This window comes from Macrobrachium nipponense, chromosome 15, assembly GCF_015104395.2.
Source record: "Macrobrachium nipponense isolate FS-2020 chromosome 15, ASM1510439v2, whole genome shotgun sequence".
In the NCBI taxonomy this organism is placed as follows: Eukaryota; Metazoa; Arthropoda; class Malacostraca; order Decapoda; family Palaemonidae; genus Macrobrachium; species Macrobrachium nipponense.
This window is the reverse complement of record NC_087208.1, coordinates 10,872,779-10,899,605: the sequence shown is the minus strand read 5'-3', so window position 1 is coordinate 10,899,605 and position 26,827 is coordinate 10,872,779. Positions and strand designations below refer to the sequence as shown.

The 26,827-nt window shown below is 45.3% G+C and overlaps 1 protein-coding gene across 2 annotated transcripts in view; it reads right to left on the bottom strand.

Annotated features, from left to right (window-relative positions):
* The window catches only part of LOC135226996 (probable E3 ubiquitin-protein ligase HERC1), a 247,094-nt gene that overhangs the window by 5,059 nt on the left and 215,208 nt on the right, over nucleotides 1–26,827 (bottom strand). For both annotated transcript variants that reach the window (XM_064266723.1, XM_064266724.1), the window contains 3 exons: nucleotides 8,811–8,993; nucleotides 7,231–7,512; nucleotides 6,504–6,658 (listed from right to left, as the gene is read on the bottom strand). In XM_064266723.1, coding sequence (XP_064122793.1) covers nucleotides 6,504–6,658; nucleotides 7,231–7,512; nucleotides 8,811–8,993 — 620 coding nt within the window. The remainder of the gene's footprint in view (nucleotides 1–6,503; nucleotides 6,659–7,230; nucleotides 7,513–8,810; nucleotides 8,994–26,827) is intronic.

Here is a 26,827-nt window from a genome sequence, read left to right as displayed (position 1 = left end):
AGTCCAGAAGGGAGGGGATCGTGAAAGACTCGAACCTGTCGTCAGGGATCGACGGATTCTGAGTCTTGGCTACGAAGTTCGGGACGAAATCGAGCGTCACAGATCCCCAGCCTCTGGTGTGTTTAACATCAAAAGATAGACCATGTAGTTCCCCTACTCTCTTCGCCGATGCCAGGGCCAGCAAGAAGAGGGTCTTGAGGGTCAGATCCCTGTCTGACGACTCTCGGAGAGCTTCGAAGGGTCTTCGAGTCAAACTCCTAAGGACGAGAGTCACATCCCACACAGGGGCACTGAGTTCCCTGGGTGGGCAAGACCTTTCGAAGCTCCTCATAAGCAATGAGATCTCGAACGAATTCGAGATGTCCAGTCCCCTTAGTTTTAGGACAAGAGCCAGGGCGGCTCTATATCCTTTAACTGTGGGTACTGAGAGGAGCTTCTCTCGGCGAAGAAACACGAGGAAATCCGCTACCTGCTGAAGAGTGGCTCTGAGAGGAGACAGACCCTGTCTACGACACCAACCACAGAAGACGGCCCACTTCCCCTGGTACACAGCTGCAGAGGACTGTCGGACGTGTCCAGCCATCTCTGTTGCTGCGCTACGAGAAAAGCCTCTCGTTCGCAAGAGATGGTGGATAACAGCCAGCCGTGAAGTTGAAGGGACTGGACTGCTTGGTGGTACCGTTCTACGTGTGGCTGGGCTAGAAGGTTGTGCCAATGGGGTAGCTCTCTCGGTGCTTCCGCAAGAAGAGCCAGCAGGTCCGGATACCAAACGGCCTGAGGTCGTTTGGGAGCCACCAGGATCATCCTGAGGTTCGGGGTGGTCAGCGCTCGGCTGATCACTTTCCGAATCAGACAGAAGGGAGGAAAGGCGTAGACGAAGAGGTTGTCCCAGGGGTGTTGGAGAGCGTCCTCTGCAGCTGCCCATGGGTCCGGCACGGCTGAAAAGAAAACCTGTAGTTTTCTGTTGTGCCGGGTAGCGAACAGGTCTACGACCGGTCGCCCCCACAGGTTGAAGAGCCTTTCCGCCACGTCTGGGTGTAGAGACCATTCGGTTCCTATCACCTGATCCCGACGGCTGAGCTTGTCCGCTACTACATTCCTCTTGCCTGGAATGTAGCGTGCTGACAGCTCTATCGAGTGAGCCGTGGCCCACTCGTGCACCTGCACCGTCAACTGGTGAAGCGGAAGAGACACTAGGCCCCCCTGCTTGTTGACATATGCCACTACTGTGGTGTTGTCGCACATCAACACCACTGAGTGTCCCACCAAGCGGTCCTGAAATTCTTGGAGAGCGTAAAACGCCGCCTTGAGTTCCAGGACATTGATGTGAAGGTGCTTTTCGTGATGGTCCCACACACCTGCAGTCAGCAACTCCTCCAGGTGTGCGCCCCATCCCTCGGTCGATGCGTCTGAGAACAGCAGCATCTCTGGGGGGGGAGTGCGGATGGGCACTCCTCTTAAGAGGTTCTTGTCGTCGAGCCACCAGGCTAGGTCCTGCCTCATCTTTTCCGTGAGAGCCACGGGAAAGTAAGGAGGATCCTTTGCCTGAGACCAACTCTCCCTTAGCCTCCACTGGAGAGACCGCAGGTGAAGACGCCCATGAGGGACTAACTTCTCGAGTGACGACAGATGGCCGATCACGACTTGCCATTGCTGTGCTGCCTGTTCCTGCCGAGACAGGAACCGGCCGGCTGCCTCCCTGAATTTGCTGATCCGCAAGTCTGCGGGAAAGACTTGCCCTGCTACCGTGTCTATCAGCATACCCAGGTACTTCATCTTCTGCTTGGGTTCGAGATCGGACTTCTCGTAGTTTATCACAATCCCCAGATCGTGATAAAACTTGAGGAGTCGATCCCTGTCCTGCAGCCGCTCGCTCGCCAGGACCAGCCAATCGTCGAGATACCTCAGAAGACGTATCCCGTGCGAATGGGCCCAAGCTGACACCAGAGTGAACACTCTTGTGAACACCTGTGGGGCGGTTGACAGACCGAAACAAAGTGCCCTGAATTGGTACACCGTCCCGTCGAAGATGAAGCGGAGGTACTTTCTGGAGGACTGATGGATGGGTATTTGAAAATACGCGTCCTTCAAGTCCACTGAAAGCATGAAATCGTTCCCCCTGATCGAGTCGAGCACGGAGCGTGCCGACTCCATCGTGAACCGAGTCGTGCGAACGAAGCGGTTCAGGGGAGAGAGGTCTATCACCGGACGCCAGCCCCCCGATGCCTTCTCCACTAGGAAGAGGCGGCTGTAAAAGCCCGGTGACTGGTCCTCTACAATTTCCACAGCTCGTTTCGCCAGCATGGTCTTGATCTCCTGTCGAAGAGCGTTGTCCTTTCATAGGTTTGTAGATGGACCGGTTTGGAGATGAGGGGGGGCCGAGACTCGAAGGGTAGTAGATATCCCTCCCGAAGGACGTCTACTATCCAGTTCTCGGCGCCGTAGCGCTGCCAAGTTGCCCAATGGCTCGCTAGGCACCCCCCCACTTCCGGCAGCAGGTGAGGGGGAACGCCGTCCCTAGCGTTTCCCACCTCGTTTCGACTTCTTCCCACCACCTCCTCGGGGAAAGGAGCTCTGGAAGGAGGGCTGGTTACGGCCTCCTCTCGCAGAAGTCGAAACAACAGGAGTCTTCACACGGGGCTTAGGCGGAGCAACCGTCTTAGCCGCCGTGGAAGCGCCAGCTAAACTCATAGGATTAACCGCAGTTTCTCGAGATTGCCCAGTAACCTTCGAGACTGCCTGGTGAACTAAGCGGTCACTGTCATCAGTGCGCCGCCTTTCCACCGCAGCGTCCACCATCTCTCCGGGAAAGAGAGCGGAGGAACTCCTAATGGGTCCGTTACGAAGCCCGAGTGCCGCCTCACGCCCAGCCCCCTTGGTCACTCGGGTAAGGACTGCGTCCCTACGTCGAAGAACCAAGTTGGCCCACAGGTTAGCAGTCTGATGGGCGAGGTAAGAGATAGCTCTTCCTCCAGACTGGCACAGTCTCCTGAAAGAAGCGTCGTCTTCGAGAGCAGAGCTCCCAGAGCCGGCCGCGACTTTGGATATTGTGAGGGACCACAAATCCAGCCAAGAGACTGCCTGGAATGCTGCCATAGCGGTAGATTCCAGGGCAAGTGCCTCCTGCTGCGAGAACCAGAGGTTCTCCGACAGGAGCTGCTGCAGGGACACACCTGGAGTCAGCCTTGCTAACTCCGGGTTAACCTGTTTCGGCGGTATCGGGTCTTCCGATGGCACATAGAAACGCCTCTGACGCTGTAGGGGAGGAGGAAGCAGCTTGGAAGACCGTCCGGATTTCAGCGAATCCTCTCGCCCTGAGACGAGATTCTCCACCTGGTCCAGGACCGAGTCTGCAAGCTCTGATCGCGGCAGTCCCACCATCATTTTGGGTTCCCTCTTCGGGCCCCAAAATGACTCGAGCCGGGACGTGGGCTTGGACGGTGGTAGCGGCGATCCTTCAGCAAGGCCATTATGCTGACGAATCAGCTTAATGACTTCTGCAAAGTTCCTCTGTATCTCGGGAGTAACTGCGTCTTGAGGAGTAGGACCGTCCAGTCCCTCCAGCAAGAACAGATCCCGAGATACTCCTCCTTCAGAAGGAGGAACAGCGACAGACCCCTCACGGTCGCCTCCAGCTACTTGCGCGTACGTCCTGGCCGGTCCTAAAACCGTGCCTGGTGCGTACGGCGTCATAGTGGGATCGCGAGCGGCACACCCCTCGCGATCACTCCTAGGTACCTCGCTCCTCCCGGTGTAGCCCGAGGAGGTTGAAGGTACTGGAGAGGCAGACCTGATGCTCCCCCCTCACTCGCTGGCAGGACCAGCGTGCTTGGAGGGCTGCTGCTGATCCCCAACCCGCGGTGATGATTGAGCAGCAGGCCTGGCCTTGCCGCTCGCCTGAGGTGAGAGGCTCGGCTGAGAACGTCGACCCCGATCCCGAGCGTCAGGCGAGCTGTTGCTGGTTACCGTCTCCGCCCGGTCCCGATGGGAGCGGCGGTCAGGTGACCTGCTAGGCTCGCTGTCGCGGTGAGACCGGTGAGCGTCCTCTCGGCGCGTCGAGCCGCTGGTACCAGCCGAGGCTGGTACCGACGGCCGCGGGGACCCCTTCCTCGCCTCAACCCGTGGCCGGTCAGAGACCGTCACGTCTACCCGAGCAGCCGGCTGGTCGCTGCGAGAGCGTCCACTGGCCTGGTGAGAGTCGTCTGGACGACTCTCGCCAGTCTTCTGCTCCGCGCTTCGGTCTTGACGGCGAGCGAGCTCGGGCGTCAAGACTTTGGCTGGACGGTCTCCCACGGGAGACCGTCCACTCGGTACTTCTCGCGAACGAGAAGCCGAGGCGGATCCTGGTTTAGCGGCAGAACCGCTAGTACCAGGCGAGGAAGTGCCAGCCGAGGCTGGTACTCCTCTGGTCCCCGTCTTCTTCTTCTTTGCAGAAGAAGAGACGGGCCCTGTTCCCGAGGGAGCAGGAGGACCAGCAGAAGAGCTCCCCGAATCGCCTGAGCGAGACGGGCCCTTAGAAGGTCCCGAAGGAGCCTTCTTAGGGGGGGAGGAGGCAGCCTTCTTCTTCTTCGGCTTGGTAGCCTTAGAAGTTGAAGGGGAAGAGGAGGCAGCAGACGACAAAGAAGACGATGAAGACGACGACGACACCTTCCTCTTCTTCCTCTTCTTCTTCGCCAGGCTCCGCAGGAGGGAGCCGGGGCAGTTGCCGAAGCAACAGGGCCCGACTGCACCTGTCCGGAAAGACCTGAGCCTGGAGCAGCACCACCAACAACAGGAACGACAGGAACAGGTACAAGAACAGGTACAAGAACAGCAGGAACAGCAGGAACAGCACGAACAGCAGCGTCTGGAACAGCGGGAGCGGCAGGGACAGCAACCGGTACGGCAGGTACGGCAGCAACCACAGGAGAGCCAAGCGTCCTGTCGGCAGCTACCTGCATTCTCGGTACTGGCGGCAAGTCTAAGGGAGAGCTTTTAGGGCAGCGGAAGTCCGGGGTCGGCAGCACAAAGAACCCAGGTGGCGGTGGCACGGTTCTCTTTGACACGGCAGCGAGAGGTCTCTGTATCGCAGCTGTCGGTGTCACCGTCGTCACATGCGGCGTGTAAACCAGATGCGGCGGCATGCCATAGGCTGGAGTCGTGATCGTAGTAGTGGTAGTGGTCACCACACCATGTGTGACCACTGCCGACCCCGCCAACTGCTGGATCAACCCTTGAATGCTTGGCACTCCCTGCAACCCCAGCGACTCCCACACCTGTCCCAGGTCGTCCTTCACTGGTGGCACACCTGCGGAAGCAACAGTCGGGTTAGTTAGAGGGGTTCCCTCGCGCCTGGGGGAAGACGAACCCCACCCAGAGCGGACGGAAGACCCCGAGTACAACTGGACGTCCGGGTAGCGAGCGCCCTCCTCCACACTCGACGGATCAAGTGAGGAGAAGGACTCCGCTACCCCCCCCGCAGGGGAAGGCGCAAAACGTGGGGGCTGACCGGGGGGCAAGAAGGAAGACGAAGTATCCGTTACCAAAGGAGTCACTGGAGAGCTTTCCGATGACTTCTTTGTAGGCCCGTGAGAGAGAAATGGGTCTGGGACAGCCCATTTGGGTAGATCTACAGTACTATTCCGCGGCGGCCTAGACTATGGTGGTTGCGGTTTCCTATGCAGTTTTACCTCCTGCACAAGAATTTTAAGTAATATTTATTCGGACGACTGTAATTAACCCCTGGGGGCCAGTACTAAACTCAGCGAAATACATTGGATGCCCCAATCCCTATTGGATGTCATATCCGTGGTTACGTTCCTTGCAGTCCATGAGAACTATTCTGTAGAATTACCCTGATTTATGTTGCTTATGAGACATATAACTAAGAATATAAAAGCATACAAAACATGCTCTTACACATGATATACAGGGCTCGTCTCGGGAGCATTCTCGCCCCCGACAACGAGTACACAGTTCATGTGGATCGACGTCCACAAAGGATCGAAATCCGCCGCATTTACGCCCCTCCAGCCCGGGACACACACTACGGGCGACCGGGGGCGCGGCGAAATCTCCATCTCTTGATCCATAATAATAATGAGCAATGCAATAAAGAAAATGAAAGCAATGTACTTACAATTTCATTTACCACACACAAACAAACCAGAAAGAGGGCTGAATTGAAACCAAAGCAACGACAATAGCGGGCAGAGCGATGACGAACACGTCTTGTCTCACCACGGCCGAAAGCAAAAGAGATTTGTTTACCTCGCGCGACGATCGGACAAGCAGTTAACTACCGTTCTCCCCTTGTTCGAAGCTTACGACCGTTCCAGCTGCCGCTAGCTACTTCCTATTGTTAAAGGACCGATGGTTTGTATTACATATCGGAACAATTTGATGAACAAAAGCCAATAGGAAGTGTATCTTCACTTTTCTTGCCAATTGTACCACTTAAAAACTAGATAATTTTTAATGAATAATCACAAGCAAAACAACACAAACATCTAATACTGAAATACCTGAGTACATAGCTGAAGTAACAACTTGGCAGCATCAGTGTCATTCTGAGCCAAGGCACCAATTGCATCACTTAAATGAGCTAGGCTTGTGGCAACATCTGTTGGTTGAAGAACTGAACCAGCTGTTCTAGCAGAACCATCAAGTGGAACTCTTCCTACATAAAAAAAATAATACTGTAAATATTATTTTACAGAGGAAGTTAATGTATTAGTATCATTTACTTGAAATTCACTTCACATCTACAGCTACAAAATAATTTAATACACCTGAATATGTAGTTCTCATTGAAAAAAAGTGTTTTTATTTTGGATAGTAAACAAAGTGTTTGCAGTAATAACAAAACAATGTTACAAATATACTTAAACTAATATTATGCACTATAAACAGCACTGCATACTTAAGGTAGTTATACTAGCTGACTGATATAGTTCAGTTGATTTGGAAAAAATTCTGTACTATTTATACAACATATGTAACTGAGAATTTAATTTTATAAAAGACTATAAAAACTGCCAATTAATTCTTTCCTTGTACTGAATAATAATTTATTCATAAGAAAGAAAAAGAGAACAACCAAACCCTAAGCAGTTAAATATAATAAATGAGCAATTCAGGACCATCTCTAAAAATGCATCATGATAATAATTTAAAGTTCCCTATAATTTTTGAAAAAGTATAGATTTTCTTTTTGAGTTTCATTATAATTTTAGAGTATTTGTCATTTACCTTGAGCAACCAACCACATCAAGCGCACTAAAAGACGAACGTCACACAGTCCAAGCGCCTCGAGGCCAGCCCATAAATCACAGGATCCACCACTTAAAGCAAGAAGAGAGAGGGCTCGCATCACCACTGCTCTTGCCACCGTCACTTTGAGGGAATGCGTTGTACGACGAAGCGCTGATATCCTAGCTATGGGAGAGCTGAGAGCAGCAGCCTGTTCTCCTAAGCTACGCTCTGGCGAACTTGCAACATTGCTATCACGTGGACGAGCACCTATTCCAGTAACTAGAAACAAAAAAATACACATTACCATAAGTCTTTCACACTAACATAAGCATCTTGTACAAAGTAATCATCTCACTTTTAAAACTTGTCCTACATACATTTCCACCACTCATTTCATACCAAAGATTTCACTGCAGCCTTGTTGCAGCCTATAATATAGCTGTAGAGAAAAAATTCAAGCAACTACAATTTTACAATTACAGTATAGTACAGTTGGATGACAGAGTATACAATTAAAGCAAATTGCATACACTACAGTAAAATGCCATACTATAGCAGTTACTATCACTCCCTTCCAGAGCGAAAAATTAAAAAATCCCCATCTATGTATTATGAAACTATGCTAAATATTTTTAAAATGTTTAAAATTACAAAAAACTCAAAACCTTCTGGGCAATATAATTAAATAATTAACTAAAAATATTCTAGCATTTTTTACATGCATCTTAGGTATGTTGCACCACTCTGCTACAATCGTTTTTTTTTTATTCCTAAAACTGTACTTCACTTGCATTATAAACCACTTTTAGCAAGTAATTTTTTCATGGCTGCATCCAATAAGGTCTATTTAAGACCTCTAAAATATTGCAATTTGCTGCTCTTTGCTACACCTTAGCAGGAAAATTGAAGATTTAGAAAGATGTAGAATGAATTCCCTTGGAAAAAAGCATAATTATCATCATCATTCAGTAGACTAGTTAATAATAATAATGCTACTTCTTCCATTCTTACAACATGGGAATGAGTTGTAAATCTTCCTTCTATGGTATGACAAATGAAAGACAGATATTCCTTAAAAATTTTACAACATACATAATGCTTTTCAAATCAGACAACTCTGATGAGCAATTTGAAAACTGGGAGAATGCCATAAAAAATACTGGGTGACTTGTGAAAAACACAGAGATATGTGTATGTGTAAAAAACATTTCTGAGATCACTATCAATCAATCACCTGAATATGTGATAACCTAAGGAATATTAAAAGAATTTTACAACAGGTCTTTAATGTTACATCAGCCACACTAAACATCTGTCTGAGCAATGTGAATGGCAATTCAGTACGTACTAACATGCAAACCTGTGTAGTGAATTACCTTGGATCCTTGCTATGAAATGCTTGGCAAGCTTTCACTGAAAAAAAATTAGTGTTTCCTTTCTGTAACATACTGTACTACAGCGAATGAGGCGAGAAACAGCCTTTTAGAAAGACGCAAAGTTTGAAGGAATGGCATACTGGAAAAAAAGAACATAAAACTGGGCAAACTTTCTATTTTCCAATGAACTTCAATGCATACCTGAGGAAGAAGCATCTGTTGCATCACATATTGTAGAAGATAATGTAGTTGATCCTAGTGGATCACTCCGCAAAAATGGCATTGGGTCTGGTATAGGCCTCCTATCGGTGAGCCCTAAACGAGTTGCTATCATATTGTAATTGGTCATTTTTAGATCTATTTCATTCATACTGAGGCCATCATCTGAAAAGAAAAAATATTTAATAGTTTGAACCTGAGAGTTTAAATTGGAGTAATGATAAAAACTTGACAGACTAATAGAATCTATCATAAACCAAGAGAGATAATTTTCAAATATGAGAAAAACAGAATTAATGAGGACAGAGTACGTATGTACAAAAGGATGAAACAACATTAAATGCAGGAACTGTTAAAATTTTTAGGAACAATATTCTACAGAAGTTCTCTTTAGATGGAATTTAGTGAAAAAATAATAAGACAAATCTAACAACAGGCAGATTGAGTAAGATTTGGAAATCAAATTGATTGAAAATGTATTAAAAAGTAAGATTTTATGCATGTCTAGCAGAATCTGTATTACTATATTGACATGAAACATGAAATGACAATGTAACTATGTCTAAAAGATTTTGTTGACTTGAGAAATGACAAATTCTTAATCAATTTGTATTTTTTCATAGCTAACAAACCTGAGGTCCTAACAATAGGATAATCTAGCGCTAACTGGAAACCAGTTAGAACAATCAAAGATTGTAAAGCAAGGAATCTGTGGCATCTGGCAACTCATGCATATACAAGGTGGAAGCTGGTTACCAACTGGGCTTGGTACCTTGTGATGCGTCACTCTTTCTTCCAACCCAGGATATGAGAGGGGCGGCTAGAGGCAAGCAGTAAACCTTAAGACCTGAAGTTTGTTAGCTATGAAAAATACAAATTGATTAAAAATTTGTCATTTGTTCATATGCAAAACAAACCTTTGATCTTAACAATAGGATAGACTTATACTTAGAGGGAGGCACAAGTACCCTAAACCAGCTGGGGTTCAGCCCACCTGACCACCCTTCCTAGAAGATTGAGTTTTCAAGAAGGGGATCTGAGCCTGTGGGAGAATAGATAAGCAAGTATCTAAAAATTCAGCCTGCTGGGTTTAAACACAATGAGACATGACCAGATTCATTGCATTTGTGGAAGGTAAAGAGAACTCTGTCTGTACAAGCAACAAACCATGTAGGCCACACGGGTTTGTCACTATTCCTACCTCCCCTTGCTTTTCAGAGGAGTGTGTTCTGCTGAGAAGCAGATTTGTCTATTGTATAGGAATAAATCAAATAGCTACAACCAGCATGACTGACACACTCAACTGTATCAGACCAATTCCAGCATATGACGTCTATTCTTCAACCTGCCCGTAGGAAGAAAGGAAAAAAAAGAGAAAGAAGGAGACCAGCAACTCACTTCTTCTCTCTTCCACACAATCATCTTAGGTAAGATACAAACTGTCCCACCAGGGGCACAGGGTGAGCTACACAATTTGCCTTGTTGTGCAGCCACCACCAAACCCAAGGAAAAAGTGTCCAAGGACCTGTGGGTAATGTCCTTCGGGTAAAAGGAAGTGAACGTGGTTTAACAAAGTCCGGAACCAGCATTCAATATTCTATGAACAGACAAGTTCTTCTTAAATGCCAGAGAGAAAGCCATTCCTCTGATGCCTTGTGCTCTAGCCAGCACAGACACAGTGACAGAACTAGCAGGTAAGGGATATACCTGATTAATCACCTCATGCAGCCAGAATGAAATTGTATTCTTAAACACTTCCCTTCTGGACTGGCCCATGCTAACAATAAGTCTGCGACACCTAGGTCTTAGGTGACATGTCCTTTTTAGATAGCAGCTCAAGAGCTCTGACGGGACAAAGCAATAACTCCTGTGGATTGCTGTTCACAAACTTATTAGTGAGGGAAAAGAAAATGAGGCAAATCTGTCATCATGCAACAAGGGATTCTGAGTCTTAGCCATGAATTCTGGGACATACTCAAAGGCCAGAGACCCCCAACCCCTGGTGTGTTTCACTCATAACTCAGGCCATGAAGCTCCTCAGCTGTTTTTGAGGAAGCTAAGGCCAACAGGAAAACTGTCTTCAGAGTCAGATTCCTGTCTGATGATGACGCGTAGTGGCTTGAATGGAGCTCGAGTAAGACTACTTAAGACCAAAGTAAAATCCCATGTCAGTTTGACTTCTCTTGGTGAACAGGATTGTTCGAAACTTCTGAACAACAAGATTTCCCAGGATGAAGACATGTCCATGCCCTTCAGGCGCAGAACCAACACCAAGGCACCCCTGTAGCCTCTGATAGCCAAGACATAAAGACCTTTCTCATCCATAAGAAAGATCAGGAAATCCACCATCTGCTGAACAGAAGTTCTGAGTGGAGAGAAACCCTGTTGATGAAACCAATCACAGTAGATGGCCCACTTGCCCTGGTAAATTGCTGATGAAGATCTCCTGAGATAGCAGGACATTTGCCCTGCAGCTCTGCGAGAAAAGCCTCTTGCTTGCAGGAGATACTTGATAGTTTCCAGCTGTGAAGAGACAGGGAGTCTACCATGAGGTTGGCAAAGAAGGTTGTGCAATGGGGAAATTTCTCTAGGAACCTCTGACAGAAGGGACCAAAGGTCTGGGAACCACTCCACCTGAGGCCACAAAAGAACACTAAGGTCATCCTGAGATTCCAGGAGCTCATTACTGTACTCTGTTCAGGCTGAAGGATCAGGCAGAACAGAGGGAAGGCATACAACTCGAGATTGTCCCAAGGATACTGTAGAGCATCTTCCGCCAGAGTAAGAGGATCCGGGATCACCGAGAAATAGACCTCCAACTTCTGTTGAAGCGAGAGGCGAAGAGGTCTAACATGAGTCTTCCCTAAAGGTGAAACAGCCTTTCCACTATGTCCTGATGCAGAGACCACTCCATGCCTAGGACTTGACTCCGACGGCTTTGCTTGTCAGCCACCACATTCCTCTTGCCTGTAATGTACCTGGCCATGAGTTCCACCAAATTGTCGATCACCCACTGTACATCTCTACTGTCAATGAGTGGAGTTCGTGAGACACCAGGCCCCCTTTTTGTTCACATAGGTCACCACTGTGGTGTTGTCCGACATCAGAATGACAGTGACCATCTACCCTCTCTCAGAACTCCCGCAGGCCTAGGAAAGCTGCTTTCTACTCCAACATATTGATATGAAGCAGCTTGTTCTCCGTACAAGACATGACAAAGACTCAGAATCCACCGACCCTGCCACCTTCGACAAGACCGCGTCCCTCCTAACCGAGAGCAGGTTAGCCCACAAATTAGCCCTGAGGTGGCCCACATAAGAGTTGGCCTTAGCACCAAGACTGCAGCAACCTGATAAAGTAGTGTAAGCTAACGGAACCTCCATCAGAGCGAAACGACACTAACCTGGCCACTACAGTAGGCCTCAAGTCCAGCCACGACACAGTCTGCAGGACAGAAGAAGCAGTAGACTCCATAGCAGAGGCCTCTTGAGAAGTCAATGAAGGGCCCTCAGCCCTTACATGATCCAGGGTCAAGCCAGGCTTTAGACGGATCATGTCTGAATTAAGGAGATGAGGCATCAGTTGTACTATATTAGTAGAATGTAATATTTCCTATGCCGCATGAAAGGAGGGGGAGAAGCTTAGATGACCCATTAGAGTGCAGGGAGCCATCCTGACCCAAGTTCAAAGCATTAATGTGCTGCAAATTGATTGAACATGCCCAGAACAAGGAAGCTCAAAAGAAGCTCTAGCATCCTACCTCGGACACAAGGCCTCTATGCCAGTACGGGTCACAGAAGACGGAGTCTGTGTCCTCCCCCAAGATTATTGAACTCAGAAATGAGATCAATAACCTCTGAAAAAAAAAAAGACAGAAACTCTCGACTCCCCTTCTTCTGGCTCCAAAGAAGAGCAATGACGTGAAGCAAAAAGCCTAGAAGGGTCCTCATCCTTCCCAAAGGCCACTGGAGAAGCTTCCCTTGGAAGCCAGACATCACACCCTCCACCAGCAGGACTAGGACCTTGAATTACAGAAGATCCCTAGAAAGAGTGCTCAGGAACATGGTCAAGCGATGAATCACATACACGCCCTTGAGCTGAACCACTTGTACGCTTGTGTGATGAACCATGTACATGCTCATGTGACAAACCACATGCTACACACTCATGCGACAAACCATGTAGTAATCAATCGGGTAACTGAATCACATACACAGCCATGTCACGACTCATGTACACTGCTGAAATAAAGAACAATGCACTAGAGAATGTCCTGGAGAAGAAGACTGGTCTCGAGGAAGATCCCCAACTCTGGAAGGTGAATGACACAAGCAGTAACTCCTTGGGGAATGAGAACCTGGAAGCCTAAGTTTCTTGGACACACGAGAAAGGCTGGCATTCCCATCATGTAGAGGCAAAGAAGTCCTACTAGGCTGAAAAACACTCAACAGACCCAAACTGCCTCACATCCGTGACCGTCCACAGCCTCACGATTCCCACTATGAACACATTCGTTGGGAGGCAGAACAGGAGGAGAAGCAACAACCTCTGGGAGAGAACTCCTAGAAGGAGCCACAATCAGCAACCTAAGTATTAGGCACCATCAACCTCTCAATTGGAGCCTTATCATCCTTACAGCAAACTCGAACAGGCTGAGACGACAGTTAATCAGCTTGAAGACTGAGGAGTTAAGGCCATCATGAACCGGAACACGTACATGTATGTGTAGGGGTGAGACATGTCCATGCTGGGAAGACGGCAAAACACTCTTCTCACTTCCATAGAGAGTTAAGGCCATCATGAACTGGAGCACGTACATGTATATGTAGGGGTGAGCCATGTCCATGGTGGGAAGACGGCAAAACACTCTTCTCACTTTCAGAAGATGAAGCAACAAAGTCCTGAATCCTCCAAAGTCTGACCTGAGAATGAAGGGGAGGAGGAGAAGGAGATGGCAGAGGGGAAGAAGCCCTACTTCTATGATGCTTCTTGCCAGGAAGCACAGGATACCTCTCATGAAAAACAGAAACCTATCCACCGCTTGAAGAAATGTCTCCTATTGCTCAGCAAGCGACAGTGATGATGTCATAGATGAAGATGGTAATGATGTCACAGCAACAGGCAGTGGAAGAGACGACACTGCAGCCAACATCATAGGCTGAGAGGATGCTGGGGGTGACGTCATGGCATTTGGAATAGCATGGCAAGTCAATGGCCTCACTGGCAGCGAGATAAAAGGTGATATAATAAGCATCATAGTTGTTGATGGCGTCCCGCTAGGCGGCAGCACACGAGAGCCAAAGTAGTGGAGACCTGGAGGAGGGGGCTGCCAGGGGACCGGATAACAATAGGCCATCCAAGAAGGGTGAAACCCCATAGGATAACAATAGGCCATCCAAGAAGGGTGAACCCCATAGGCCTAGGGATGTCCAAACAACTGCCATCTTGTGTGATTCATTATCTAAAACAAAGGAAGAAGATGGAGTAGCCTCCTCCCTCCCAGGAGGGAGATTACCTCCCATGAGAGAGGGGGACACAATATACACAAAATCATCCTGTGCAACTCCCAATTCTTTCAAAGCTGAATCAATGGAAGAAAAGGAAGGAGAAAGGGAGTCAAAAGTAGTAGAAGGAAAATTCTGGAAGAAGGGGACGTTGAACTGTCTACACAGGGAGGCGAGAAACCTTCCCAAGAAGGACAAGTAGATACAGTGAGTCCTCGGGTTGCGCCGTTCTCGACTTACGCTGTTTTGTGGTTACGAACGCGCCCCTATAAAAATACAAAAAATAATATTATGCGTCGTTCCGTCTTACGCGGTTTAGCGTCGTAAGCGACGTAAACAAACGCGAACTAGTTTCGGGCGCACAGCGGAAGAATACGCTTTGTGGGGGAGAGGACGGTGTTGCTTCCCTACGCTCATTCCTCGCCCATACGCCATTTTGGTTGTTTACGCTGCCTCTCTCTCCCTCGTGTTGTATCGTTTTTGTAACTTTTTGCCCTTTGTTATGGCTCCCAAGCGCAAGGCGGACTCTTCTGATGGTAGTTAAAGTGGACATTATAAAGTGATCTGAGAAGGGAGAAACGCCAACAAACATTGGCCGGTCGCTTGGCCTTAGTCGTTCGACTGTTGCTACCATTATCAAAGATAAAGAGCGCATCATTGAACATGTGAAAGGATCTGCTCCTATGAAAGCAACAGTGATAACCAAGCAGTGTAGTGGTCTAATCATTGAAATGGAAAGGTTATTGGTGCTTTGGTTGGAAGACCAAAATCAACGGCGCATCCCAGTCAGCCTTATGGTGATTCAGGCGAAGGCGAAAAGATTGTTTGAAGCGTTGAAAAAAGAAAAGGGGGAGGGTGAAGAGTTTGTGGCTAGTAGGGGTTGGTTTATGCGATTTAAGGCTCGGGCCAATTACCATAACCTTAAAGTGCAAGGTGAAGCTGCTAGTGGGGATGAGAAAGCAGCAAGTGAATTTCCTAAAGCATAGTCTGAGATAATTAAGGAGGGGGATTATTCTGCTCAGCAAGTGTTTAACGTGGATGAGACAGGTTTGTTTTGGAAGCATATGCCTAACCGCACATACATCGCCAAGGAGGAGAAGTCAGCACCCGGTCATAAGCCAGCAAGGAGAGGCTAACTTTACTTCTTGGGGGGTAATGCTGCTGGCGACTTCAAGAAGCCTTTGTTGGTGTATCAGGCTGAAAATCCAAGGGCACTCAAGGGCATTTGGAAGGGTCAACTACCAGTAATTTGGAAGTCAAACAAGAAGGCATGGGTGGCACTTGCGGTGTTTGAGGACTGGTTCGTAAACCATTTTGTGCCAAGTGTGGAGCGGTATTGCGCCTCCAAGGGTATCCCCTTTAAGATGTTGCTAGTGCTGGACAATGCCCCTGGACACCCTGCCCAGCTGGGAGACTTTAACCCTAATGTCAAGGTGGTTTACCTTCCACCTAATACCACAGCCCTTTTACAGCCTATGGACCAAGGAGGGATTGCTTTGTTCAAGGCCTACTACCTACGAAGGACAATTGCTATGGCTTTACAGTCAACTGAAACCAAGAAGGACTTGACTCTGAAGGACTTTTGGAAATCCTACAACATCCTTGATGCTGTAAAGAACATTGGTGATTCCTGGGAGGAGGTTAAGCAAACAAACATGAATGGTGTCTGGAAAAAAATTTGTCCTCAATTTGTGAATGATTTCCATGGGTTTGAGGACACAGTTCAGCAAGTTGTAAAGAACGTTGTTGCCCTGAGTAAGGAAATCAATTTGGAGATGGAGGTTGATGATGTTACAGAGCTGCTGGAGTCTCATGGCGAGGAGTTATCTGCTGAGGACCTGATACAACTGGAGAAGCAGATCATAGAGGAAGAAGAAGAAGCACCCACCCCAGAGCCTAAGGCTTTCATAAGGCAGGACTTGGCAAGAGGTTTTGCAGAGTTGCAGCAAGCGTTGGCAACTTTTGAGGCTCAGGATCCCAACTTGGACAGGTTCACTAGGGTTTCCAGAGGCATCATGGATTTGATGCAGTGTTACAAGGAGATCTTGGATGAGAAGAGGTTGCTCTCTGTTCAGACTAACCTGGAGCAGTATTTTAAGAAGGTAGAGAGGCCTGCAAGAGATCCTGTACCCTCTACCTCAGCTGCCTCTGCTAATCCAGACTCCCCTGCCCCACAATCTCCAGCACCTTCTGAATGTTCTGCTAACCCAGACTCACCTGCCCCACAATCTCCAGCACCTTCTGAATGTTCTGCCTCACCTCCAGACTCACCTGCCCCAGCATCTCCAGCACCTTCTGTAGGTTCTACCTCACCTCCAGACTCACCTGCCCCAGCATCTCCAGCACCTTCTGTAGGTTCTGCCTCACCTCCAGACTCACCTGCCCCAGCATCTCCAGTATGTTCTGCCTCACCTCAAGACTCACCTGCCCCAGCATCTTCTGGAGGTTCTGCTTCTCTTCACTAACCTCCCCCAGTCTCTCCAGCACCGCAGCTTCCTTTCCAGTGTGCAAGCCAACCAAATTAATAAAGGTAAGGAATTGTTCTCTCTGTTATTGATACGTATTTACATTAAATAATGTGGTATTTTTTTATGTTCCGACTTTCGCTGAAAATCATGTTACAACGCATCTTAAGAACGGATCAACGTCGTAACTCGAGGACCCCTTGTACTCTATGGTGCTCCCTCTTCTTGTAGAAAGCCTTCGACTGTGACACAGGCCAGCAATGACACTCCGGGCAAGGGTTAGTAGTACAAAAATTGGAACTGCACCTACTGCAAGTGGTATGGGGGTCAGTAATGGAAGACACCAAAAACCTCGAACATGGAAATCCTGTGTCGCCTGGACATATGCTTTAACTGGGCCTAACACTCTTGGTGGAATCCATGATAAAAGACAAGCAGCCACACACACACACACTGAAAGCAAAGCACAAATAAACCACGGGCTAACAAAGAAACTGGCTTGGGAAGGAGAGCACAAAAGCGAGACTACTCTCCAAGGCAGTCAAAGAAAGACTGATGAGTCACAAGGTACCAAGCCTGATTGGTGACCAGCTTCCATCTCATATTATAGAGGAGTAATGATGGTAGTTTATATTTGACGTCTCCGAGGTTGCATGAGAGAGAGAGAGAGAGAGAGAGAGAGAGAGAGAGAGAGAGAGAGAGAGAGAGAGAGAGAGAGAGAGAGAGAGAGAGTAAAACTGGAGGAGGAATAAATGAGAGTGGTTTAATGGTGGTTGTGTGTCTGTTATGGTGATCGCTGAGTATATTGGTGGGAGTAGTGTGTTACGAGAGGGATAAGAAGTCAGTAAGTTGGAAAAGATCAGATTCAGAAGTAGCCAATGTTATTTGGTGTTTTCTTGGTTGATATTGATGTTGTATGGTTGTTGAGAGTGTGTCGTCTGGTGATTGTTGAGCTGGAGAGGTTTGTTGTACTGGATTTTGCAGTGTGGTAGTTTTTTGAGTTGTCTGTTGGAGACAGTTAGTGTTGGCAGTTTGTTGTGCTGGGTTGGAGTTGGTGTATGGTTGTCGTGTTGTTTTGAGCCGTCAATGTTCCTCTGCGCAGTGATTTGTTGGGTTCTTAAGTTGTTGTTTGTGTTTTGGTGTGTTCTGTGTTTTGTGTGTTCTGTGTTTTGGTAAGCCAATTGTCCTGCATGTAAAAAGTAACGCAAATGGGAAAGTGTGGCTGTGGGAAAATTTGTCAGCCGGTACAATTAACGTAACTGTGGGGAGTTTGCTTGCTTCTTTTACTTAGCTTTGATTCCATCACAGTATACGCATGAGTTGCCAGATGCCACAGATTCCTTGCTTTATAATCTTTGTTTTAGCAGGTTTCCAGCTTGCGCTAGATTATCCTATTCTTAAGACCGAAGATTTGTTCCGCGTATGAACAATATAGCTTTAAGAAGAATACTGGGAGCTGGATGGCAAAATTGAGTTGAAATTCATATGTAGATGAGATAATGATGAGATGAAGATGGCTTGGAATGTCTTTCGCACAACCCATGGGAGATCTGTCCATGGGTGTCAGCTGTGGTCCTGTAGGCACTGAAGAGTTGTAAGTCCCAGACCTATTTGGATGAGAACTATGAGATGGAAGGCTGGAGATGAGTAGAAATTTGAAGTAGAAAGCATGAAAAATAGCACATAAAAGATGAGTATGGCAAAATATCACTCAAGCCCATTTTTGTCATACAGTGTTGGAGGCAAAAAAGGTGATAATGCGCTTATAACACCATAAATATAGAAAAAACAAAGAACCAACTGCCATTCAATATATACTGTATCTAGTGGTATTCAAATAACTTCTATATAGGGTAATGAATTCAGTCCAATAATTAAACTAACCCTCTGAGATTTATTGGTGGCAAATCACACACTGACCAATTATGGATAAAGCAAGGTTTTCTCGTAGGGTAAAACACCACTGTGCGGACAGGCAGACACTGTACCGTTGCACGGTCACTTTACCAAAAAATAACTTAAGCACTTCTAGTATCCTGAATTGGACGCCAGTCATAACCCAACCAGTGTGGAAGCAACACCTCGAGACCTCAACTTTCCTCTCGAAGTAAGTGTTTTCTCTCAAGTCACAAAATAATGCTATAATTTCTAGTTAAACAGAAGTTAATGAAAGTCTAGCCATGAGCAGTGCAACCTTACCTCCATGACGCTTTCAAAATTTTTACTTAAAACACCTATGTTTGCGGAGTCACTTGTGTCAACAAACTTCCCATTTCCCATGCTAAATCAGCACACAACTTGTACCCATAGACGCTGGGACACTTTCTTCATAACAATCTTTAACAACAAGGGTGTATTGACCTCCGGACGGGTAAACATAGCGATTGTTTTGGAAGAAGAAGAAGAGTGCGCTAGATAACATTTAAATAATTAGTTAAAAGACCAATAGGGAACTCTAAAATCCTAATAATTAATGTTTATATGACATGGGAAAATAACAATAATTTTGATCATTACTGCATGATCCTAGGGGAGTTACACAGCATTAAAGATTCGGCTGATCATATTTGTATAATCGGGGACCTTAATTCTCACCCCACAAAACAATTTTATAATGAACTTACTCACTTCTGTCAAAATCATGCTCTTCAAATTAGCGATGTAATGCTCCTCCCTCCCTCCTCCTATTCATATGTACATAATAGAGCGGATGCAATTACAACCTCCTGGCTGGACCACTGCATCACATCTCCACAACTTCATAATTCTATTATGACCTGCAATATTCGCTAGTCTCGCAACGAGCTACGATCACATCCCATTACAGGTGGCATTCAGTACCCCATCCCTCCCTACCATGAACCCTCTAACTGACCGCCCACCAGCGGTAAACTGGGATTTTAAAAACCAACAGAAAACCAGATACTTTAGGGCGACCACGGAAACCAGGTTACGGTCAATAGTTCAACCGGCAGACGTCTTTCTTTGTACCAACACAAACTGCAGAAATTACCACCACAGGAGGGATCTGAATGAATTCTATTCGAACATAATCTCCGCTATGCTTGCTTCGGGCTGGTCTGCCTTTAGATTAAATCAAGGTAATTCTCGTAATAAACCTGGTTGGAATGACTTGGTTAAAGATCTGTATACATACTCACGAGAAATGTTTTTACTGTGGAGGCAAAATGGTAGCCCGAGGGAAGGGCGCACTGCATTACTAATGAGGCAGGCAAGAGCGCAATTCAAACTTGCTCTTAATCACTGCAGGTTAAATGAAAAACAACTAAGAGCCGATGCACTGTTTAGAAACTTAGAATCTGGTGATTACCCTCGTCTTTGGAAAGATATCCAGTCCTTAAATCCCAAAACTAAAAAGCTATCACAGAGAGTAGGGGAAGCAGTCGGAGACAAAGCTATCGCAAGTATGTGGGGTGATCACTTCAACAATATCCTGAATTGCATAAATGATCAAGATTCCTGAAGGGATGTAGATAACCTCCTTACTGACAACATTCAATTTCATTTTGCCGACCGTATTACGCCAGGTAACATCAGTGATGCCATAAATAGCCTACCTAATAATAAATTGCCTGGCTGTGATGGTCTTCCCGCAGAGGCTTTCAAATTCTGCCATCCGATAATTTACATTTTACTAGCTGCCCTATTCAATGCGTGAATAATTCACCAGTTTCTTCCAGACTCCCTACTCTTAGTTCACTTGACACCATTAATCAAAAACGAGCTACAGGATGCAGCTGACCCTGGCAACTACCGGCCAATTGCAATCACAACGATTGCATCGAAGATACTTGAGTCGGTTCTTCTAGTGAGACTTCTCCCCTTTCTACACACCACTGACAACCAGTTTGGGTTTAAAGCAAACCACTCAACCGACACCTGCATCTACATACTGAAAGAATTGCTGAACTGCTACCTATCATCAGCCTCTCCTGTTTTCGTTTGTTTTGTAGATGTGAGAAAAGCATTTGACAGATTAAACTACCTGAAGCTCTTCCTGAAGCTGCATAAAAGGGGCACACCCCTACATTGCTGGTTCTCCACACAGCAATTCTCTGTCAAATGGGGTAACATATTATCGTACACCTTCGGCTCCCTAAACGGGCTTCGGCAAGGGGGCATTCTCTCTCCATACCTGTTTAGCTAATACATACACAGATGCCTTAAATGTCAAACAAGCTCACTCCCAATCGGATGCACTGTCAATGATACAACTATAAACAACCTCTGTTACGCCGACGATATGGTTCTGATTTCCCCATCAGTGCAAGGTCTCCAACGACTCAATGACATTTGCCGCCAATATGCAGAGGAATTTGATATAATCTACAACTAAACCAAGACCCAGTGCATGTCACTGCTCCCGAGATCGCTTAAGCATATTGCAGAACCACAAATTTTCCTTGGAAACCATCAGCTGGAATTTGTGCCCGAATTTCCGTATTTGGGTCACATTATCACCAGGGACCTAAAAGATACGGCAGACATTGAACAGAGGCGTCGTAAACTATGTGCAACTGGCAACATGATTGCAAGGAGGTTTGCCTTCTGTTACCGAGACATGAAACTGCTGCTCCTCCGCTCATACTGCTACAGTATCTATGGGTGTTCCCTCTGGACGAACTGTACCCGAGAGACCATGAGACGTATCACTGTTGTGCACAATGACATTCTGAGATGCCTCCCAAACACTCCACGCAACCACTCCGCCACACAGATGTTCATAGAAAACCACCTGGACAATTTAAAAATAATTGTAAGGCGAACAATGTCCAGTCTGGTAACCTGAGTGAGAAACAGCAGCAACTCACTCATACAAAGCATCCTAAGGAGTGAAGCAAGAAGAAGATCTAAATTGTGGGAAAGATGGGAAAATGAGGCCTTTGTCCCCTAAAAAACTCAAATCTCTGTATTGGCAAGATGTCATCTGCAGATTTTGTCATTATTATATTTATTGCTGATATTTTATTTTTTCATTATTATTGTGATTACTATCAAGTTAAAAGATTTTTTTTACATTCAATTTTCGTATTTAGCCCTCTGGACCTGACTACTGTAACCACCTAAGGTCTCTAGTTGAAATTAAAGTTATATAATCTGTGCACTAACTGTTATAACTCTCAATGCATTTTTTTTCTCACCAATATTATTACTGTTATTACCAGTATCATGATTACTATCTTTTATGCTACCTCAGCTATTTTGTGGAAAAGTGCCGATTACTCATTCTTTTATCATGTCTCATATATCTAGATTGTGTATGTTACTGTCTGTATTTTGTATATTCCATGTATATGGCCCTGAGCTGAAATAAAGGATATTATTATTATTATTATGAATTGCATATATTTATTACGTATTCATGATAATTCATTAGAAAATATTCGTTGTTGTAAAAGTAACCAGATTCCTGAAACAAATTTCATCGGTTTTGCTGTGAACATTAGCTATGGTGTTGTTTGCACTTTTCTATTTTTTTATCAGTGTTGTCAATTATTTTGTGTTTACCCTTCAAACTTGGTGTAAGAATGACACAAAACCATGGAAATAAGTGAATTTAGTGTATCAATTTGTAATATATATATAGCGGGGCCCACCTGAATTCGCGTTCTCCGGATTCGCAGATTTCTCTCTGGACCATAACTGCCCGTTATTTGCAGGAAATTCACCTATTCGCAGGTTTTTCCGACGATACATAACCACTAATTAGTGTATTTTGATGTTACTTTATGACTACAGTGGTACCTCGAGATACAAAAGGCTCAACTTACAAAAAACTCGAGATACGAAAGCTTGCACGAAAAATTTAACGGCTCTACATACGAAAAGTTTTCAAGATACGAAAGGTTTCTGTAAAGTCCGAGATTCGCCTAAACCACTGATAACAATTTTGAAACTCGCGCGCCGCCAACTGAGTAGACTCGCCCCATCCTCCTGCTCTCCCATTGGTTCCTGATGCTAGTCACCGCCATGAGATCCTTCTCTCCTATTGGTCAGCATCCCTACCATGATGCATCTACGTAGCGGCGTGCTTCTTCGACCACTCGGTACCAGCATCGTTATCGTATTATCGTACGCACGCGGTATTCGTTCGGTCTAACGATTTCGTTTATTAACCCTTAAACGCCGAAGCGGTAAAAAAAAAATGTCTCCCGTGTGCCGGAAGTGTTTCAGAGTGAGCGCGGAAGCAGAAAAAATATTTTTTTCAAAAAATCACAGCGCGCTTAGTTTTCAAGATTAAGAGTTCATTTTTGGCTCCTTTTTTTGTCATTGGCTGAAGTTTAGTATGCAACCATCAGAAATGAAAAAAATTATCATTATCATATATAAATAATGCGATATATGATAGCGCAAAAACGAAATTTCATATATAATTGTATTCAAATCGCGCTGTGCGCAAAACGGTTAAAGGTAACGAGTTACTTCTTTTTTCGTTGTAATGTACACTAAATTGCAATCATTTTGGTATATAACGCATTGTAAAACGATAAAAGCAACACAGAGAAAATATTATCACAAAATAATGCATGAATTCGTAACGCACGGACATAAACAAATATTTTTTCCAAAAATTCACCATAAATCTAAATATTGTCCTAGAGACTTCCAATTTCTTTCAAAATGAAGACAAATGATTGAATATTACTATACTGTAAGAGTATTAGCTTACAAATGCAGTTTTCGACCATATCTGACTAGGTAAAGTTGACCGAATGTCGAATTTTTTTATATATATATGCAATTATTTCGGAAATAAGAAAAGCTACAACCTTCAAATATTTTTCGTTTTATTCTACATGAAATTGCGCACGTTTTCATATATAAAACTCTATGAAATGCCTAATATGAAACGGAGCAAATATTCCGAGAATGGAACGTACGCATTTCGGAGATTTGTGGCGGAGAATCCGCGCGCGGAGGGAAGGAAAGATTTTTTTAAAATTTCACCATAAATCTAAATATTGTGCTAGAGACTTCAAATTTGTTTCAAGATGAAGATAAATTACTGAATATACTAGACTGTAAGAGTTTTAGCTTACAATTGCGTTTTTCGACCATTTCGGTAGAGTCAAAGTTGACCGAACATGGTTTTTTTTCTTCTATTTATCGTGATTTATATGCAAATATTTCAAAAATGAGAAAAAAGCTACAACCTTCAATTATTTTTGGTTGTATTCTACATGAAATTGCGCACATTTTCATATATAAAACTTTATGTAACGGCTAATTTAAAATGGTGCAAACATTACCACAATCGCACGTATGATTTTTTCGGAAGAGTTACCGCGCGGACGTAAAGAAAATGTTATTTTTTTCATAAATTCACCATAAATCGAAATATTGTGCTAGAGACTTCGAATTTGTTGCAAACTGAAGGTAAATGCTTGAATATTACTAGAATATAAGCGGTTTAGCTTACAATTGCATTTTTCGACCATTTCGGTAGAGTCCAAGTTGACTAAAGGTTGAAAATTTTTCACTTATCATTTTTAATATGAAAATATTTCAAAATTGATAAAAGCTACAACCATGGGTTGTTTTTAGTTGTATTGTGCATGAAATTGCGCACATTTCATATATAAAACTTTATGTACGGCTAATTTAAAATGGTGCAAACATTACCACAATCGCATGTATGATTTTTTCGGAAGAGTTACCGCGCGGACGTAAGGAAAAAGTTTTTTCATAAATTCACCATAAATCGAAATATTGAGCTAGAGACTTCCAATTAGTTGCAAAATTAAGTTAAATGATTGAATATTACTAAAATATTAGAGTTTTAGCTTACAATTGCGTTTTTTGACCATTTCGATAGAGTCAAAGTTGACCGAAGGTTGAAATTTTGGCACTTATCGTTATTTATATGAAAATATCTCAAAATTGATAAAAGCTACAATCATGAGTATTTTTTTGTTGTATTTTTCATAAAAATGCGCACATTTTCATATATAATACTCCATGTAACGGCTAATTTAAAATGGTACAAAAATTATGTCAAAGTGACGAAATAATTTCTGAGATGTGTCACAGATACTTTTTAGTGCGGCAAGAAAGAAATTCGCGCTTGCGCGCCTGCGTAACGATTGTAAACAAAACAACACCTTGATCCGTGAACTCCCAGCATCCCCCAAGGCGCGTGATTCAAGAGTTTTTGGCTGGTAGGCCTAAAAGTATTTTTCTGCGAATTTTTAAAAAAACTTTTGTATGTCGATGTAGAATACGTCCAGTCGGCACCCAAGAGACAAAAAATGTCGACGTAAAATACGTCCAGTCGGCGTTTAAGGGTTAACGTAAATTCGTTAGTGATTTCGTTGCAGTATACGTACTTTATCGTGTTGTGTGAAAACTTTACTCTACTTATACGTAAATTACGTACAGTATAACATAGTCATGGGTCCCAAGAAAGTTGAAATTCACAGAAAGAAGCGAATGCTCTCTTTGGAGACAAAGATGGAGATTATCAAGAAGTATGAAGCTGGTATGCGATTGAGTGTGATCGCCAAGGAATACGGCTGAAATCCGTCAACAATAGGCACCATCCTTAAGCAGAAGGATGTCATCAAAGCAGCTACACCTTCCAAGGGCATCACTATTTTGTCCAGCAAGAAGACCCACGTGGATGACAAGATGGAACGGCTGCTTCTTGTCTGGATAAAACACAAAGAAATCGCTGGCGATACGATAACGGAGACGGCAATCTCCCACAAGGCCAGTGCTATTTTCGGCGATTTGATTGCCCAGGCAGAAGACGATGGATGAGAAGGGACATCAATGCCAACCCCAGAGTTCAAGGCTTCGCATGGGTGGTTAGAGAAATTCCGTAAACGGACTGGTATCCATTCAGTGGTGCGGCATGGGGAGGCTACCAGCTCGGATACGAAAGCGGCTGAAGCCTTTAAAAAGACGTTCGACGAGATGATGACCAAGGAAGGCTACAGTTCTCAGCAAGTCTTCAACTGTGATGAGACTGGCCTGTTTTGGAAAAAAAAAATGCCTCGTCGGACGTACATCACAGAGGAAGAGAAGAAGCTACCCGGGCATAAGCCTATGAAAGACAGGCTTACGCTCGCACTTTGTTCAAACGCCAGTGGGGATTGCAAGAGTGAAGCCCCTACTGGTCTATCATTCCGAGACTCCTCGAGCCTTCAAGGCCCACAAAGTGCTTAAGGAGAAGCTTCCAGTGATGTGGAGGGCTAATGCAAACGCCTGGGTAACAAGGCTTTTGTTCACGGAATGGGTAAATCTGTGTTTTGGCCCGACAGCGAAGAAATTCTTGGAAGAGAAGCGCCTCCCTCTGAAATGTCTGCTGGTGTTGGACAATGCCCCTCCCCACCCTCCTGGCCTCGAGGAAGATCCTAGCGGAGTATTCCTTCATCACGATTCTTTATCTTCCGCCTAACACCACCCCTCTCCTCCAGCCCATGGACCAGCAAGTGATATCGAACTTTAAGAAGCTGTATACGAAACATCTTTTCAAGAGATGTTTCGACATCACCGATACCACAAACCTCACCTTGCGTGAATTTTGGAAGGAGCATTTTGACATCGTCATATGCATCCGACTCATCGACCAAGCTTGGCAGGAGGTTTCGAGGCGAACCTTGAATTCCTTGTGGAGGAAATTCTGGCCTGATGCCGTATCAGAAACAATTGACGATCCTGAAACTGTTTTGGAACCAGATCTTGACGAGATCGTTGCACTCGGCAAGTCCATGGGGCTGGTCGTCGACGAGGACGACATCAACGACCTTCTCGAGGAGCACCAAGAGGAGCTTACGACGGATGACCTGAAGGAGTTGGAGGCCATGCAACATAACGTCGTTCAAGAGTTCTCTAGCAGCAGCGAGGAGGAGATAGCCTCACTCGAAAGGTAAGCTTCCACATTTTACTACATACGTACAGTATTTCTTGTATACCATGTACACTAATACACTTTATTTACAGGTAATTAGCAGTACGTTATTAATTTAGGTATTGAATGGTCCAAATTGTTGTAGTATTTCATTGT